Source organism: Gracilinanus agilis, chromosome 1 (assembly GCF_016433145.1).
Source record: "Gracilinanus agilis isolate LMUSP501 chromosome 1, AgileGrace, whole genome shotgun sequence".
NCBI classification, from domain to species: domain Eukaryota; kingdom Metazoa; phylum Chordata; class Mammalia; order Didelphimorphia; family Didelphidae; genus Gracilinanus; species Gracilinanus agilis.
Window position 1 is genome coordinate 210,956,028 of NC_058130.1, and position 19,658 is coordinate 210,975,685.

The 19,658-nt window shown below is 37.1% G+C and overlaps 1 protein-coding gene across 1 annotated transcript in view; it reads left to right on the forward strand.

Moving 5' to 3' along the window:
• The window catches only part of MAD1L1 (mitotic arrest deficient 1 like 1), a 941,076-nt gene that overhangs the window by 528,038 nt on the left and 393,380 nt on the right, over positions 1–19,658 (forward strand). Inside the window, exon 15 of the mRNA XM_044659988.1 lies at positions 6,779–6,867. Coding sequence (XP_044515923.1) covers positions 6,779–6,867 — 89 coding nt within the window. The remainder of the gene's footprint in view (positions 1–6,778; positions 6,868–19,658) is intronic.

Consider the following 19,658-nt stretch of genomic DNA (forward strand, 5'->3'; position numbering starts at 1 on the left):
TCCTTGGGCCCTGTTAGTTTAGATCACTTAGATAAGAGTAGAATAAGTCCTCCCATTGCCCTGTGGTTTTATCCTTTAGATTTTAAGTATAGAAATCCTTTCCCACCTTTTAGTCTAACATAATTAAAGCTGTTAAGTCCCTTTTACCTTGTTAGCCTGTTACTATACTCTGGTCTAGTGGAAGCTGTGTGACAGTTAAGATCAACTGCCATTCCTGTGGAAATCCAGTAAACTCTGGTCTCTTCACCCTGGTCCAGTCTCTCATAAATCCTAGAGTGTGTTCCCACAAACACACTTAGTTTATTGTAATATCCCTGGTGACCCCATTACCTCACTTATATTTTCCTACAGTTCAAAACCAGCCTCAGATACTTCCCAGCTGTGTGACCCTGGACAAGTCACTTGATCCCCATTGCCCACCCTTACCACTCTTCCACCTAGGAGCCAATACACAGAAGTTAAGGGTTTAAAAAAAAAAAAAGTAAATCTGAATCCTATTTACATACTAGACTTGCAAACTCTATAGAAAATGAAATAAAATTTTCCATTAAACTCCTGTTTGTTTAAAAAAAAAAAAACTATTCAGGGGCTGGGTGCAGTTGGGTGGCTCAGTAGATTGAGAGTCAGGCCAGAGATGGGAGGTTCTGGGTTCAAATGTGGCCTCAGACACTTACTAGCTATACCACCCTGGGCAAATCACTTAACCTGCATTTCTCAGCCCTTAACACTCTTCTGCCTTGGAATCAATATATATTATTGATTCTAAGACAGAAGGTAAAGATTTTTTTAAAAAAGAGTATTTGGGGGCAACTGGGTAGCTCAGTGGATTGACAGCCAGGCTTACAAATAGGAAGTCCTGGGTTCAAATGTGGGTTCAGACACTTTCTAGCTTTATGACTTTGGGCAAACAACCCCACTTGCCTAGCCCTGACCACCCTTCTGCCTTTGAACCAATGCACATTAATAATTCAAAGTCAGAAGGTAAGTGTTTAAAAAAAATATTTAAACTTTCAGCCTATTAAAGATTCTAGACAATAGATTACTCATCATCCAGGTGTGGTTGTTTTGTGTTTTTTGTTTGTTTGTTTTTTGTATTTAAAATATTTATCTATCCATACTAATGAGAATTTTAAAAAAGTTTTTAGATATTTTTATTTTCCTAATTGCACACTATAACAATTTTAACATACATTTTCCTAGATTATAATCCAAATTGTGTTGCTCCCTCCATTTCTTCCCTCTTCCCAGAGATGATAGGCAATTTGATCTGGGGTTATACATGTATTATCTTGTAAAACATGCGTCCATATTGGTCATCTAATGAGAATTTAAAAAATGGACAAATGAATGGGATCACATCTATCCAGAGTCCCATGCTCCATTCACACTGGATGGTTGGTTATTGCTATGTCTAGATCCTTTAACTGGCTAAAAATGGTCTCTAAACAAATAGGATCCTAAGAGAGATTTTTATGAGTGGTGTGTCTTTTGATCATGCTCACATGTGCATACAATATAATATTAATTTAAATGTATACACACGCCTTACACATAACCTCTCACATTAAGCCTCTACTCTGATACAGTTGGCTCTGTGGTCTTTTGGCTCCCGCTGCTGCTAAAGAGAGCAATTTTTCAAGTTTATACCAAATGTCGCTCTATTTCATTTCCAAATATAATCTCCTGGAGAGTAGGTTCACTCTCTCCATTTCCAATCTCTAAAGTTAATACATGAATTTATATTCCTTTCTCCTACTCGCTCTCCTAAATTAAGAGATGTAATTACTAGTCGCAGTTGCTACAAACGAATAAAGCACTGAGGGAGAAGAGGCTGATAGTGCTGGATGGAGGCTGGAAAGCAGCCCTCCTTTTCCCTTTCCTCCCTTACTCTCCATGAAATCTGTGAGGAAGGGTTGGGTTTTTTGTTTGTTTGTTTTTAACCATTATCAGGCCTCTTTTAAATGTAGGTAGACCTCTTTATAAGAAAATTGGAAGAAACAAATTTACAAAATTATCTCTTCACCAGCAATGATGATTTGTATGCTTGCCCATCAGTAGAGCATTGATTGATGATTATTACTACTCCTTATAAGTTTTTTTCTTAAATAATTATAAGATGTTAACCTAAAGGACCAATCTACAGCAGAAATGGCCCATTCGTGAGGAAGGGAGTGAAGTATGCAATTATTTAACAGAAAAAAGAAGGTCCAGTGGTTTTGGCATAGCTCTATTCTGGGTTCTTGAGTGTGTTTTGTTAGACAAGGTGAACATTTTCCACAAGATTGACTTCTTCACCTTAAACTCCCAAGCTGAAAACCCTAATTAGTCTAATAAAAAGTTTGTCTAACCATTGTATCTATTCTGAAGACAAATTTGAGAAAAGAAAATATTAAAGAGATACTCTGACGCATACATTTTCATTCAGAATTACTCTTTCCTAAAAGAAATGTAGCAGTGTACTTTCAGAATTATACTCATATGGCTAGATCTGGGAAGGGTGAAATGCAAAAATGAACCAAGGTTCCTCCTTTAGCACATCCTTAATTCTCTCTCCAAATTCTCAGAACCCAACAAATATTAAAACATCATTGTGTGTTCTGTAAACACAAAAATTGAGATCATGGGCATACCCCATGCTAGAGCCTCAGCACTTAGCACAGCCTTTGCATGTAGTAAGCAGTTAAATGATTAATTTAATTGAGTTAATATGGTATAGTGCAAAGCTCACTAGATTTGGAGCCAAAAAATTCAGATTTGAAACTAGTCCTTAAGCCTTATTTATATATTGGGGATATGGCAATTTGTATTACCAAGTTCATGTTGCTTATAAGGAAAAAGCTTTATTAAACTGAAAAATGTTATGGAAAGAAGAGTGTTGTTATGAATATTTTTTCCATGAATGCTGTAATGGGAAGATTGTGGTGCCTGTACATCTCTGTTGCATTAACCCTTGTTGCATTAAACCTGGTTATAAGTAAGCATTAATTAAATGCTTTTTTTTTTTTGTCAGATACAAGGAACAAAATAAACAAAAGTTATTAGTATAAAGAATGACAGGGCAGTTATATTAAGGAAGGTAGTTAAAACAGTTGCCCATGAATTAGTTAGCAGAGCACTTTTGCTTTTTCTCCTTATTATAAGTCTGATTCCGCCTTTTTCCTTGAATGGCCAAAAACAGGAGAACAGGAGCTTGTTAGCCCTGGGGGAAGTAGTGGGTAACAGATGAATAATGAAGCTCACAGCCTTGAACAAATTATATGTAGTGTGCAGAACCTGAGCCTGGGTCTGGGTGCAACCTTTGGTGTTCCACTACAGCTGCATTGCTCACCACCCCCTGGATATAACACTAACCTAAATATTCATGTTCATCATAGTCAACAGAACTACAAACATGCACAATTTTATTAAATAGTAAAGAAACACTAATAGCAGCATAGTGACTTTAGCCTTGTCAAAAATGTTGAGAATGAGATAATGTTGAAGATAATTATCACTGTTATAATAACCAATATTGGTTGACCTCTCGAATGAGCCTATGAAATAGGATCTAAGAATGGAACCAAAAGGCTCAAACTGGCCACTATCCACATAAACTCAAACAATATGTCAACCCAAAAAAGCATCAGACAAGTGGTTGTCAAGCAGATTTGTTTACAAAAATGGAATGGATTTTCATTGTCATTGGAATTACAGAAAGCTCATCCTTAACAGAACTGGTTCTGTCAATCAATTCTGATTTTCAAGGAAAGAATAGAAACTATGCAACATTACCACAGGTTTTTTTTTCTATTTTCTTTACCCATTTTATCATTTTAAAATAAACATTTATTTTACATGCATTTATACTCTTTCTGCTACTTACTACCTCCTACCCTGGTGAATATCAACAAAATGAAAAATAAAACCCTTATGATAAACATATATAAAATAACAAAACAAATTCTCGCATTGACCATGCTCAAATGCCTGTCTTTTTGCACTTAGCAAATTAATCTCTTTTCTTAAAGGAAATGAGTATAATTTTTCATGTTCAGATTTCTGCATTCCTGGTTTGTCTTTGCATTGATTAGAGTTCTAATCTTTCAAAACTGTGTTTCTTCTTAATGTTCTCTTGGTTCTTCTCATTGTATTCTGTGTTGCTTTTAGAAATCTTCTTTTCCTCTGAAACTATCCATTTTATCAGATCTTTAAGGCACTGTGTTATTCCCCTATACCAATATACTGCAATTTGTTTAGTTATTCCCCAATAGGGCAGCCTCTGATTTTCTAGTTTGGGGCCACTCCAAAAAGCTGCTATACATACTTTTGGTACATCTAAATCCTTTTCTCTCTCTTTGATCTCTTTGTAATGGAGGCCTAGTAGCTGTGTCAAAGGGTATTCATGGTTTAGGAACTTTGGGGGTATTATTCCAAATTGCTTTCGAGAATATCTGGAACAATTCACAGCTTCATCAACATTGCACTAATTTGCCTGTTTTCTGAGAGCCCCTTTAATATTTCTTACTGTCTTTTTTTGGCAACTCTGTCAGTCTGATGAATGTAAGTAGAACCCCAAAGTTGTTTTAATTTCCATTTCTCTAATTATTAATGATTCACATTATTGTTTAAAACATGAGTCAAGAACTTGAATTTCTTTCATAGAAAAATGTCTGCTCATATCTTTTGACCATTTATCTCCTGGGGAATGGCTCTCTTAGTTTTAAAAATTTGAATAAATTCTTCATATGTCTTCTATGTAAGGACTTTATCTGTAAAATTGTCTGGAAAGTTTGTTCCCCATCATTATATTTCTTTTCTAATTTTAACTCCATTTGTGCAAAGACTTTTACATTTTTATTTGATCAAAATTATCCATTTTATCTTTTGTAGGCATCTCTATTACTTGTTTAGTCATGAACTCTTTTCCTATCTATAGATTTGGAAGGTAATTTCTTCCACACTCTTCTAATTTGTTTTTGATGTAGGACTTTATATCTAGGTAAAGGATCTTGGTGTATGGTGTGAGCTGTTAGTCTAAACCAAAAATTTTTTTTTAAATCTTACCTTTCATCTTAGAATCAATACTGCATATTGGTTCTAAAACAGAAGAATGAAGGCCTAGGCAACGGGGGTTTTGACTTGCCCAGGGTTGCACAGCCAGGAAGTGTCCGAGGCCAGATTTGAACCTAGGCCCTCTCAACCCTGGCATGTCCTCAATCCACTGAGCCATCCTGCTGCTCCTATAAACCTAATTTCTGCCAGACTACCATTCATTTTTTTCTAACAGCTGTTGTTAAATAATACTTTACTCATAGCAATCAATTATAAAAATATATTACCTCTAAAATACCTAGACAGATAATTTCCAATAGCAAGAATTATACACCTGAAACTATCTTTTATAAACCAACAAATAAAAGATCTCCACATTACAAATACAAACCTGAAAATGCCCTAAGCATTCAAAAGATAATTTGTGCTAGCTAGCACTGGAGCATCATCTCAAACAAACCTATTTTCTACAATTGCCTGGACATGACATTTTTCCATAAGAATTCAAAGACAGTTTTGATTGATGTTGTCATGCTGAATACTCATAAATTCTAAACTAATTGGAATTAAAAGCTCTCAAAATATAGAGACCTCATATAATAAATCAAACCTGCATGAGAATAAAATGAAGTAAAAGTCATTCATGTTTTATTTTCTGCTGTTGGATTCATCTCAAAGATGCTGTCAGTCAGTCTACAGGAGATAAGCTTTACATTTCATTACTTTTGTTCAGTTACACTAAGCTTTCCCTTTGTCTACCTGCACAATAGTACATTAAATATCAAATATAAAAGAATAGTAGTAGAATAGTCACTTGTTCTTGGTCTATCTCTGTTTGGCCTCCATTGATTATAATAGGAAACAAAAATATCAATCAACAGCTCACATTTTTATGACATTCCTAAGATCAAGATGCTTAACTCAAAATACAAATAATTAAATAAGATTGAAGTAATTTTTCTTCCAATCTGCTTTGAGGCATGTGAAAACTTACTCTTTTAGCTTTGCAAGAGTTGCTCAGAAATGAATGAGGGCCCTTGTAGACACACAAAAATACAAATTAATTTAGTCACTGATATTTTGTATTATGTTTTTATTTTTATTTTGAATATTTTCCCATATTTACATGCTTCATGTTCTTTCTCTCTCCCCAAACCCCCCTCAATCCCCTTAGCCAACGCACAATTCCACTGGGTTTTACATATATCATTGATCAAGACCTAATTCCATATTATTGATAGTTGGACTAGAGTTATAGTTTACTATCTACATCCCCAATCATATCCCCATTGAACCATGTGTTCAAGCAGTTGTTTTTTTTTTTTTTTTTTTTCTGTATTTCTCCTCCCACAGTTCTTCCTCTGAATGTGGCTGGTTTTCTTTCTAAGTCCCTCAGCTTTGCTCTGGATCCTTGCATTGCTGCTAGTGGAGAAGTCCGTTATGTTCAATTGTACCACAGAGTCACTGATATTTTAAAGAAGTGGAAGAGCTTGAATTTGTCAGGTTAAATTTGGGATCTTCAGGTTTTTAGAATCTTTGTTTCCATATATAGGAGTTTGTTTTCCTGTTCATCAGCCCATGTGAGTTAATTTTCTTTAGGATCCCACAGTATAGGATGAGGGAAATAGAGATGTGGGACATTGATCTAGAAAACTCTTTGAACTTAATTCTTCTTTGCTGAGGTGTGGATTGGAAGTAATCACCAGCATATTAACTTTTCTTCCTTCCTTGGTATTTTTTTTCTTAGTTGGAGGTGGAGCTGAAAATCTTGAAGTCCCAGACCGGTTCAGTTGATCAGAGCTTGTTTGTGTCCAATGATGAGTTGAATGCCCTCAGGTGAGTATGAGTATGTCCAGGTGAGGAGGAGAGGAAGTATGGTAAGATGGGAAATGCCCTTCATCATTGCTGTATGCTTCAGTCTAGAAAACTGCCCCTCCCTCTTCTTCCTTTTTTTTAAACCCTTACTTTCCAGCTTAGAATCAATGCTTTGCACTAGTTCTAAGCAGAAGAGTGGTAAAGGCTAGGGAATTGGAGTTAAGTACTTGCCCAGGGCCACACAGCTAGGAAGTGCCTGAGGACAGATTTGACCTCTCTTCTTCACACTGGCCTCTCTCACCCCCATACTCAAGACCCTTTTACCTTTTCAACAAGGGACCATTTCCTCTGGCTTTTCTCTTCTATTTCTTTATTTCATTCTACCATTGACACCTAGAAACTGCTTAGTTCTCTTTTGTTTCTTTATCTGGTTTTAATCTGCTGTCCTTCCACCTCTCCCTGTGCCTTGTGACCCCTAATCTTCCATTCCATGGAAGAGGAACAATTCTGCTCCATCACATTGCTTGGTCTTCTACCCTGAGGGAAAAGGATGTTTAGAGCATTTCTTTGGGTCCAAGTACTTGTTCCCTTACATGAGCTGCTAATGACCCTAAGAGGATTCCACTCTGAAGCCAAAGCCCTGTAGACACTGAAGATCTATGTAAAATCTTCCCTTAATGATGAACACAGGTGGCTGGGTCACTTTTCAAGATCTCTTGCATTGTTGCTTCCAGGTATTCTGTCAGTCCTTTTGGCCAAGCTGTTTTCTTCCTTGTTTGTACTTGGTAATTTTCTCCTCTTTCTTTTCAGTCTACTACCATTTGTTGATCTCAAATAAAAATATTTCTTCTTGATGTTCCTTGTTTTATTGACTTTCTTGTTTTGTGTGTATGTGTGCATGTGCATATGTATGTACTATGCATGTATGTAGTAAATATGTACTATAAAATATAGAATAAATATAATTGCATGTTGGAAGCCATTGTGAGAAACAGAGTCCCTAATAGATATTTTATCTGAACCCCATCAAAAGATCAATGCAGTCCAGCAAGGCTGTGCTTTGACCTTTCTACTCTGCAAGTCAGAACCAGACTGGATGGGTTATTTAAGATAAAAATCTTGACTCCTCTTTTGATTCTTTTTATGATCCACACCTTTTCTTATTGGAAATAATTATAGTCTTATTGGAAAACTTTAAGTTCTTAGCAAATCAGCAATTAAGGGGTTAACAGTTTCTCTCCAAGATAGAAATGCAGAAAATTAAGCTTCTTGGGCTCAAAACTGTTCCCAGACTAACCAAGGTCAGAACTAGACAAAGTTAGACAAGACCTCATCCAACCACTTGCATTCCACCCAATAAAGTATAAGATTCAGCCTTGAAACTTTTTCTCATCCAGCATACCTCATGAGAAAAGCTTTTGTATAATATACGTCAGAAAGTGAGGTAATTCTGTAACTATGATGTGTCTGCACAGCCGCAAACTCGTGTGTGCTTTGTGTGAAAGGGGTTTTTTGACTATTGTATATAATAAAAATCTCAGGCTCATTGCGGATCAGATGGAGCAGACCTGAGCTGACAGACAGACGGTCGTCTCCAGTATCTTTCTTTCTCATCTAAACTGTCCCATATCAGATCCCTGGAACTGTTGGATAGAGTGATCTCATATCAGTCTGGGTCACAATGGATGGATATTTTAATCACTTTAGTAGCATAATTCCAAATTGCTTTCTATGATGAATAGACCATTTCACAGTGCATTAGTATACCTATCTTTCACAACCCCTCAATGGTGACTATTGTCATCTTTTGTCATTTTTGCTAATTTGCCACAGTTGATAGGAAATCTCAAAAGTGTTTTGGTTTTCATTTCTCTTATTGTTAACGATTAGGAGATGGTCGTGCAGATTATTTTTTAATAGTTTATTATTCTTTTTTGAGAACAATTCATCTCCTTTTATCACTTATCTATTAGGGAATGGCCTTTTGCATTACCGAATCATAGAATTTTGAGAGCTAAGAAGAGTATTAGATATCAAGTCCAATCCTGTCATCTTACAGATGAGAAAACTGAGGCCCACAAGGACAAAATGACTTGCTTAATTAACCTCACAGGTGGTGGTTGTACTTGGAGTCAGGAAAACCTGAATCCAAATTCTGCCTCAGACACTTAGTAGCTGTGCAACCCTCAGCCTATTACAACTTCTTTGTCTTAGTTTTATCATCTGTTAAATGAGGTCATTAATAACACCTACCTCCCAGCATTCTTGTGAGGATCTAATGAGTTGATAATACAACAAAATAGAATTTATATAGTGTTTTAAATTTATAGAGAGTTTACATAATGTTTAAAATTTTTTACAGATGTTATCTTATTTTATCCTCCCCCTAGACAAAAAAAATCCCTTATAACTCTGGAGTTAAGAGTATCTGTATCCCAATTTATATATGATGGAAATGAGGCTAAGAGGTTAAGAGACTTGCCCAGGTTCCACAGTTGGGAAGTATCTGAGGCAGGATGTGAACTCAAATCTTCCTGATTCCAGGTCCAGTGTTTTGTATCCACAGCACCTCCTAGCTTCCTTAGCCCATTACAAATCTTGAAGTGTTACATAAAACGCCAGCTCTTATTATTGTTGGTGATATTTTTTAATATATTTTTTTATTGCAATGGAAGTAGAAGCCTTTGAATCAACTTCTTTAAATATTAATCCTTCTCTTCTCCTTCTCTAGATGTGTGAATAAAGGTTTGAAGTAGAAATGCTGGTAAATTTAAAACACAATGATGAAATACAATACTTGATCCTAACAATCTGATGCAACTATTGTTCTTACATAGGCCTTTCAGGAACTGTGATTGTACTTGTTCTTTGGGAATGGTACTTAAAATGGCACATTTTTCTTTTTTTTAAACATTCTGTGTTTTATAGATTCACTTCAACAAGATTCTGACTATGTTTTCCTCCTCTTTTTTCCATTTGGGAGTTTTAATGGACTTTTTTAAAGCTGTCACATAAATTCCCCTTAGTCAAATCTTTGGACTATATTGCTAATTTGGTAACACGTCTCTTCTCTCCTCAGTGATTAACACCTGATTTCCAGAAAAATATTGCAATTTAGTTTCATTCTTTCCTCACCAATTGTGAACACTGTAAGGCCAAATAGTGTGGGAAGCCAATAAGAGAATAGATAAAAATCTGAGACTCCTCTTTTGACCCCTTTTGTGGTCCTTGTGATTTCTTGTTGAAATGTATTGTGACCTTATTGAAAAGCTTTAAGTTCCTATCAAACCTGAATTTAAAGGGTTAACACTTTTACCACAGCAAGGAATGCTGCTGCCTGTTATAGCCAAGGCCAATATACTCCCCAACTTGGCTTTCTGATAAGAACCTAGTCAAAATTCAGCCTTGGTCTTGGTCTATTCTGAAGCCAATGTTTTGTGTTGTAACTTCTGCGCATCTGCAAAGTTTTGGGGGGGGCGGTTCTTTTGTGTGAAATGAGTCTTGAAACATATATAATAAACTCCATGCTCCTAGAGCCAGAGCTGGAAACATGAAGTAAAAGACATTTCCCTTGTCCTGTCCTTATTTCCTTATCAACTAAACTGTCATCAGATTATCAGAGATGATAAAGAGATCTCCACAGAATAGCTCTTAACAGGTAGATGTAAAGAGTAGCAAACTTTTCATATTTAAATATACACATGTATGTATGAATTGTATACATATATACATATATATTTAAAAGCTTTGTTATAACTTTTTCACTTTCAGAGGGATTAGAGACACAGCTGTGGGAGAGTCTTAGTGTTTAATTAATAGAAATTCAGGTCAACATTTGTTTAACTTGCTTTGCTGAGAAAACGCTGGTGTGTCATCTCCAGGCAATATCAGCATTTCCGTTTTGGCAGCTGGTCAGAGAAGGGGCACAAGGAAAATGCTGAATATGTTTAACTTGAATTGTGGTTAGGCAGAAAATAGAAATTATTCAATCTGTTTCACTGGAGTTTAAGTTGATTCCTACTAAAATCCAGATGGAATCTTGTCTTCAGAATTCAGCATTGTTCTCTTGGGCTCCCTTATTATCCTGTCTCTATAGATGAACAAAGACTAGAGGAAATCGCAAAACTGTACTGACTGAATCCATTAAAAATTTCTGTTAGTCTCAACTGGGCCCTCACTATAGGAAGGCAATTCTTTTACCCCTTTCTAGCTCACTATCTCTTTTATCATTGCAGCTCATTTTTTTTTCTACTCAGATCTCTTGTGACACCCCCTACAATCCCTCCCTTTAGCTAAGAACCATGTCCTGTATTACTGGAAAATATTTGTCATTTTCTGAGAGCTTCCCCCCCCCCATCACCCTGCTTCTTCTTACCCCACATCCCCCCAGAACCTTCTGCCATTCTTTCTCACTGACCCTTATCTCACATGAAGAGGCACCCTATCTTTACCACGCCTAACTCCTCTCTGTGCACCAGTTTTCTGTTCCATCTTGTCTTCTCCAGAAAATTCCCCCCTTCATCCTTACCCTCTCCCCTCTCTTCCATCTCTCCTTGCCTACAAATATGCTCCTATGTCTTTGAGACAGAGAAAAGTTTCACTTGATCCTTCCATCCATCCAAACTAGCTATTGTCCTATAACGCCTTCCCCCTTCAGCATGTTAAAGGAATATCAAGCTTCTTGACAATTTAGCCATCTGCTATCAGTGCTTCTATTTCCTTCTCTCTCTCTTTCCTTTAAACTCTCTGGTCTTGCCTCTTCGTTCTATTGAAACTGTTCTCTCAAAAGTTATTAATGATCTCTTGTCAGTTCTAATCCCCCTTTTCAATCCTCAGGCTTCTTCTTGACCTGTCTGCAGCCTTTGACACCATTGATCACTCACTTCTCACTATCTTCTCTCTCAGTTTTAGTGAGGCAGCTAGGTGACACAGGTGATAGAGTACCAGGCCAAGAGTCAGGAAGACTTGAATTTAAAGCCAGCCTGAGACACTTCCTAGCTATGTGGCCTTGGGCAAGTTGCTTAACTCTGTTAGCCTCCATTTTCTCAGCTGGAGAAGGAAATGGCAAACCCCTCTAGTATGTTTACCAAAAAAAAAACCCCATGGGGTCACACAGAGTGCCTGAACAACAACTTCCTCCTGTTTCTCCTCCTGCCTATTCTGAATCTTTTTCTCATTCTTCTGTCTGTGGGGATCCTCCAGGAGTCTGTCCTGGACCCTCTTTTCTTCTCTTCCTTTTTCACTTGATAATCTCTTTAGCACCTATGGGTTCAATGATCGTTTCTCTGCTGTTGATTCTCAAATCACCTTCTCTACTTTGGATCATGACCCCCTACTGACTTCCATTCTTGCATTTCCAGCTGCCTCCCAAACCTCTCACAACATACGTGCCACACACATGTTCAACTCATCATGCCCAAAACAGGGCTCAGGATCTTCCCGCCCTTGAATTCTTCCCCATTCCTATTTAGCCTCCAAGGCCACCAAGCTCACCTGCCTCCGTAGGCTTGAAGAAACATTTCTTGAATTGAATCTCGATGTCATCCTTGATTACTCACTCCCCATCACCCCCAACCCCCATATCTGTTACCTCCTCTGCCCCTCACATCACTTCAGACTAGACCCCTCCCTTCTGCAGTAGTTTGCTCCCTGCCCCAGCTCTCTCCCTGCTACAACCTATCCTCCACTACAGTGCCAGTGATCTTCCTAAAGCCATGCCTAACATCCTACCTGGCCCGCCATTCAGGAAAACCCAAGGGCAGCTAGGTAGCACAATGGATAGAGCACCAGGTCTAGAGAAAGGAGGTCCTGGATTCAAGTGTGACCTTAGATACTTCCTAGCTGTATGACCCTGGGCAAGTCACTTAACCCATGTCTGTCTATCTTAGAGGTGTTCTAAACAGAAGGTAAAAGGCCAAAAAAAAAAAAAAAAAAAAAAAGGCTGTCCACAATTTGTCTTCCTTCTTTTCCCTTCTTATACCTCCTCCACTCCCCCCAGGACTTCCACATACTGACCTCCTTCAGGCAAGGCACACTATCTCCAAACTCAAGCATTTTCACTGGCTGGTCCCATTGCTTGGAATATTCTCCCTAATTTCTGTCTCCTGACTTCCTTCAGGTCCCTGCTAAAATGCCATCTTCTACAAGAAGCCTTTCTTGATCTTAACATCAATTCGTTCCCTCTCTTGATTATAGAGCTTGTTCGTACATAGCTATTTGCTTGTTGTCCTTCCCATTAGACTGTGAACTCCTCAAGAGCAGAGACTGTCTTGTATTTCCTTGTATCCTCAGCAATCATTCCTGTGCCTAGCATGTGGTAGGCACTCAATAATTATAATGACTATAGTGGCAGATAATGACCACCTCTTTGGGCAGCATGTTAAAGTTGAGGAGCTAAGATGATTTGTCAGACCAAATCATGAGCTATTATGGAAAAGGACCTTTTGATTCATAAATACCTAAGAGAAAGCCTTCAAGTTCAGTTTCTCAAAGAAAATAAAATGGCACGTTGGTTCTGTGTGTTTAACAGGCTGTTTTACATGGGAAGTTAGAGAAAGAATTATATGATTAACCTGCCATTCCTTCTTTACCTATTGTTGAGAATAATTTTCTTCTTGAAAAATTGGCCCTGGAAATGAGATGGGAAAATTCTTTAGCAATTTCTTCCATATTCTTGAATTTCAGTGTTCAAAAATGCTTTATTGGGGCATCTCGGCAGCACAGTGGTCAGAGCTCCAGGTCTGGAGTAATCTGACCTCAAACACTTCCTATCTTGTTTGACCTGAGCAAGTCACTGAACCCTATTTGCCTAACCCTTACCTGTCTTCTGCCTTAGAATTGATACTAGGAACAAAGATAAGTGTTTTGTTTTTTTTTAATGGCATACATATTAAATAGCTTCTCATGTTGAAGTTAGTTGTTAGCTTCTAATCAACCCCTCAGAAAAAAATGCATCATCGTTTTCCCATCAGTATTTTATCTTATCAGATTAGGATTATCGAATTAACTTGATTATGGTAAAATTTCCTTTGATTTTCTTTATATTGTGCATTTCTCTGTGGTCATTCCCAGAGTTCTAGAGTATTACAATGCCATTCAGTATGATGTTTCCTGTCACAGTTTCTATTCTTAGAAACCATGGTAGATTCATTTCATTCTAACCTTTTTAGTAAGATCACATTCAGAAGTAGGAGGTAGACACATTGGTTATCCCAGATATATATTGGATATCCTAGACATTATTCCTATGGTTGAGTATTGGTCCACTATTAAGAATCATATGTTTTAGAACATCTCTTTAGAACCCTTGTTTTTAACCTTTTCACTTTATATTCTTGTTTCAAGCTCATTTCTGAAAATGTGCCAATAGGCAAGCATATGCTAACCACTACAGAAATCAAGGCCATCCATTTTAATTCCCCCCAATCAGCATTCATAGTCTGAGAGAGAAACAGAGACCCATCTCCCTCATATTCACCTTGACATTCCCCATGCCTCCTTTTCCTGGGCATTCCCATTCCCTGTATTCATCCCTAGTGTTCTGATTGCTGCTACCTGCAGGACTTAGAGACTTAATTTTAACCATAATGATGTCAGACTGTTCCATTATAACAAATAAATAAGTAAAAAATTTAAAGGCAAGAAACTCTACTAAAGACTTAAGTGGCCACAACTGAAAGACCTCAACTGGAACAAATCTGAACTCTTTCTTTTCTCCTGTCAAGTAGCAACTCTAGTAAATCCTAAATGTTGTCTGTGGATTTAGCAACTGGGTAGAGTTACAGTAATTCAAAAGAAATTCATGCCCTTGCCAATGCCTATTAGTCACACTTGTTGGAAATCTCCCTTCTCGGCTCAGAACATAGTTACACTGCCATCTGGATCCTTCTGTGGAGCCCTTTTCCATTCCCATTCAGGAGTGCCTACACAGTGCCATCTTTTTTCCAGATGGGAGGGACAGGATTTTGTGCTTGCCAGGGGAGATAACAATGATTCCAGCTTTAGAGGCCCAGCATGCCTTTCAGATGCCACACCTGTATGGAACACCTGCACCTCTGCCAACATGTGATATAATAAGCAGCCCAAGTAGAGAAGACAGTTTCCATCCAGGAAGCACAAATTGGTATGGTTCAGGTGAAGGAATGAAAAACATGAGCCAAACCTCAGGGCTCTGATGTTAGCTAGGTTTCTATTTCAGAAATATGAAAGAGAAGAGAAGACCATTATATATTAAACCAGCTACCTGGGACTCCCCTTTAACTCCTGGCTAGCTACAAAATATTCAATACTATTCTCAAGGAAATTGTCAGGGTTTTTGAGTTTTCAAGCCTTTCTCCACAATGGATTCATCATGCTTCAAAACCATCTTGCCTCCCCCCCAACAGTAGTAATGTCTTGGCTTATCTCAGTTCTCATTAACCCAAACTTAATTCTCTGTCATCACATCATAATCTCCAGCAAATTTAGCAAAGATCAGAAAGGAGTGATCAGCTGAAGATAAGGGGGAGGAGAGGGCTGCTTCCAATAGACCAAAAGTTTATTTCTGTTATGGACAGGAATTATTGCCCATTTGCCTCACAAGATTTGCTTTCCTCCCCATTATTGCTTCTTTTTGGCCCTTTCGGAAATTGTTTGTGTACCTGGCAATGGGGACGGTTAAGGAGGGGGGTACATTTGCATCATCAGAGTAAAATAAAATGATTGATTCAAGACTAGGTAGAACTGTAGCAACAACAATATTAGAGATGATGAGAGCTAACATTTATATGGTGTTTTATTGTTTACCACACACTTAGCAAAATTTTTTGCAAAAAATTTGAGCCTCACAAATACCTACTGGTTGGTAGGAAATGAAAGTATATTGTCCTCATTTTATAGATGAAGAATCTGAAGTTCAGAAGGTAGCAAGACCACATGACTAATGTATGTTAGAGCCAGGATTGGAAACTTTAGATGTCAAAGGTTATACTGTACCATACTGCTACAGCAGAATGATGATCATAAATATTGAATCATTAGATTGATGCTGGAATAGTAATATCACTTCTCTGCCACAGTCTTGGCCATCATTTGGGTGGGACTATGGCTTGTGGGAGCTGAGTTGGGGTGGGAGGTAGGGAAAAAGTTCCTGTTAAAAGTACATCGTACAGAATAGGTACCAAATAAAAATTTGTTAAATGATAAGTGAATAACATATAGCCTACCTGTTGTTGGACTAGAATTTACAAGGTTCAAACGACAGTGAATTTGAAAAGGAGTTGAAAGAGAGTCTAGGATTAGTTTTTCCAAGATTTAGTCAAAACTACATACATTCCAGTCCTTCCAGAAAGATAACTCTCCCCTCCCCTCCTTTCCTTTCTTCATTATTTTTTACTCTTTTTTTCCCCCCTGCCTCCTCATAAGTGTATGTATGTTGAAATCCCACTTTTTCTTTTATTAATATCTTTTGTAACAAACTTTATGGAGCTTTTGCCAACATCTTACCTAAATCCATCCTGCTTATTCATCTTTTTCTTGTCCCCAGAGAAGATAAAGATCCAAACTCCCTGTCCAAGGATTCTTTCAGTGAGATAAATAAATCTTAATGTTTCTATTTACTGTCCATTTTGAAAAGGGACAATTCATTTATTTTTTGAGTCATCAAATGTTATGGGAACAGATCTTAATGATCATCTTGCCCATCTTCCTCATTGATTAGGAAACTGGAGTCTAGAGAGACTGTAATTTGTCCAATTTTCATTTACTTATTCATTCTAATTAGTAGTATAACCCAAATTATCATGGAAGTTGTATGCTTTCCAGTGATATTCTCTCAGTTTTGTTTTATTTCTTTAAACAAAAGGACATAAACCAAATCCCTCCTAACAAACAAGTAAGCATCCAAATTTGAGATATCTTTTAAAGAAGATCCCTAAAAGGTTTTCTAGGCATATGTAAGCAGCATGCTTCAGAGGCTTAAAAAACCCAACTCTATTCAGGGAACACCTTCCTGCCTTTTTCTGTCATAGTAGAGATGAAACATCAGGCTTGGCAAAGCAAAGATATCAAGTTGTTTTTGTTTTGTTTTTTAAAATCTGTAAACCTTAAAAATGCCAAGACCAGTATTCTGTTTTCAGCCCCTTGTGTGCTGGGCCAAAGGCCTGTTACTGGTACAGAGCAATGTGAAGCTGCCATAAGTGAGCCAAGCATCAAACGTTTTGGCTCATAGGGAGCTGAAGCTGTCAAGGTTTTGCTTTCTTGTTCAGTACATAGACCCAAGGGATGTTGGCCCAAAGGAGTTACCCAGTGAGTACAAGGCATTTCAAATTTGATGGAAGGTTTTGCAGCCAAGCTGTTGACATCTCTTTCACAAACACTTTGCTAATCTTTTCAGATCTTTCCATGAGCCTGAACAAAAAGTTAGGTAGGCCAAGGTGTGTTCTTATCATCTGACACAAGTTTATTTGGGCCCTACCTAAACTTTAATAGGTTGAAAGCACCATTAATTTTAGTACCCAAGATAGAAGTGTCCCTAAATTATAGATTCACTTGATGACTTCACAGAAAACTGGAATATGCCATAGCTAGTTATAATTTGTATTGGCCTGCTATCTTACCCCCACTTAAAGAAAGTGGACTTTTAGGAATCTGTGCAAAGTATACACCAAGAGGAAGCCAAGCCAAGCAATAGGTACAGGTGGTTAGGCACACCTAGGTTAGGTTTTATTCTTGAGATATCAAAAAATCCTAAAGTGATGATTAATCAAATATCCCAACACATTTCCGTCTTTCATTTGAGTTACAGAGGAAAGAAAAACTATACTAGTGGGGGGGACCTTAATTTGCCCCTCTCAGACTTAGATTAACCTAAGTATAAAACAAACAACACTGAAGTTAAGGAGATGAATAGAATTTTAGAAGGGTTAGATATATTAGACTTCTGAAGAATATTGAATGGGAATAAAAAGGATATACATTTTCCTCATCTGTGCATGGCACCTTGTTGTATTAGGACACAAATCCTTACAAAAAATGAAATATTTATTAATAAAGTTCATAATTTTAAAAAATGAATAAAATAAAAGATGGAAATCACTTTGGTAGAAATTAGGTTTAGAAAAGTTTATACTGAATGCCAAAATAAGCTTACATTAAATATGTAGCCTAAAGTAAAGTCATGGCATTTTATAAAATTAGATAAGATCAGTTACTTTTTACAGCTATGTCTAGGTTGAAAGATTTCTTAATAGTTATAGATGTGATTATAAAAAATAGTAACAACAATACTAATATTTACATAGTTTTTTTGTTTGCATGGATATGTGGAATGAATTTTTATGAATTTAAATAGCCATGCTTAGCCACTATAAAGGGCTGAGAAAATGAAATTTTCTTTCTCCATTGCAGAAATAAGGAATTATTAGCTTGCAACTTTCATGTAGTATTGGATACATATTAAGTTAGTTAGTTGTGTTGAGCTGCTTGTTTTTTTTTTTTTTCAAACTTCAGTCTTTGTTATGAGGGATGGATTACTGGGTTTTTGCTTAGAAGTAGCATATTTATTTATTTGTTTGTTTGTTTATTTATTTATTAGCACATTTGTTAATATTCATTTTTTAGTAAAGTTAATGTGGTTACATGATTCATGCTCCTACTTTCCCCTTCACCCCTTGCCCTCCCCTCACCCCTGGCCGATGCACATTTCCACTGGTTTTAACATGTGTCATTGATCAAGACCTATTTTCAAATTGTTGATCCTTGCATTGGTGTGGTCGTTTTGAATCAAAATTTCCAATCTTGTCTGCCTCAACCATGTGTTCAAGCAGCTGCTTTTCTTCTGTGTTTCCACTCCTGCAGTTCTTCCTTTGAATGTGGGTAGCATTGTTTTCCATAGATCTCTCAGAGCTGTCCTGTGTCATTGCATTGCTGCTAGTACAGAAGTCCATTACATTCAATTTTACCACAGTGTATTGGTCTCTGTGTACAATGTTCTTCTGGCTCTGCTCCAATTCCTGGAGGTCTTTCCAGTTCACATGGAATTCCTCCAGTTTATTATTCCTTTGAGCACAGTAGTATTCCATCACCAGCATATACCACAATTTGTTCAGCCCTTCCCCAATTGAAGGACATGCCCTCCTTTTCCAGTTTTTTGCCACCACAAAAAGCACAGCTATAAATATTTTTGTACAAGTCTGTTTATCTATGATCTCTTTGGGGTACAAACACAACAATGGTATGGCTGGATCAAAGGGTAGGCATTCTTTTATAGCCCTTTGAGCATAGTTCCAAATTGCCATCCAGAATGATTGGATCAGCTCACAACTCCACCAGCAATGCATTAATGTCCCAATTTTGCCACATCCCCTCCAGCATTCATTACTCTCCCCTTCTTTCATTTTAGCCAATCTGCTAGGTGTGAGGTGATACCTCAGAGTTGTTTTGATTTGCATTTCTCTAATTATTAGAGATTTAGGACATTTTCTCATGTGCTTATTGATAATTTTGATTTCTTTACTTGAAAATTGCCTATTCATGTCCCTTGACCATTTATCAATTGGGGAATGGCTTGATTTTTTTTATACAGTTGCTTTGACTCCTTGTATATTTGAGTAATTAGACCCCTGTCAGAGTTTTTTGTTATAAAGATTTTTTCCCAGTTTGATGTTTCCCTTCTGATTTTGGCTGCATTGTTTTTGTTTGTACAAAAGCTTTTTAGTGTAATATAATCAAAACCATTTATTTTACATTTTGTAATTTTCTCTAACTCTTGCTTGGTTTTAAAATCTTTCCTTTCCCAGAGATCTGACAAGTATACTATTCTGTGTTCACTTAAC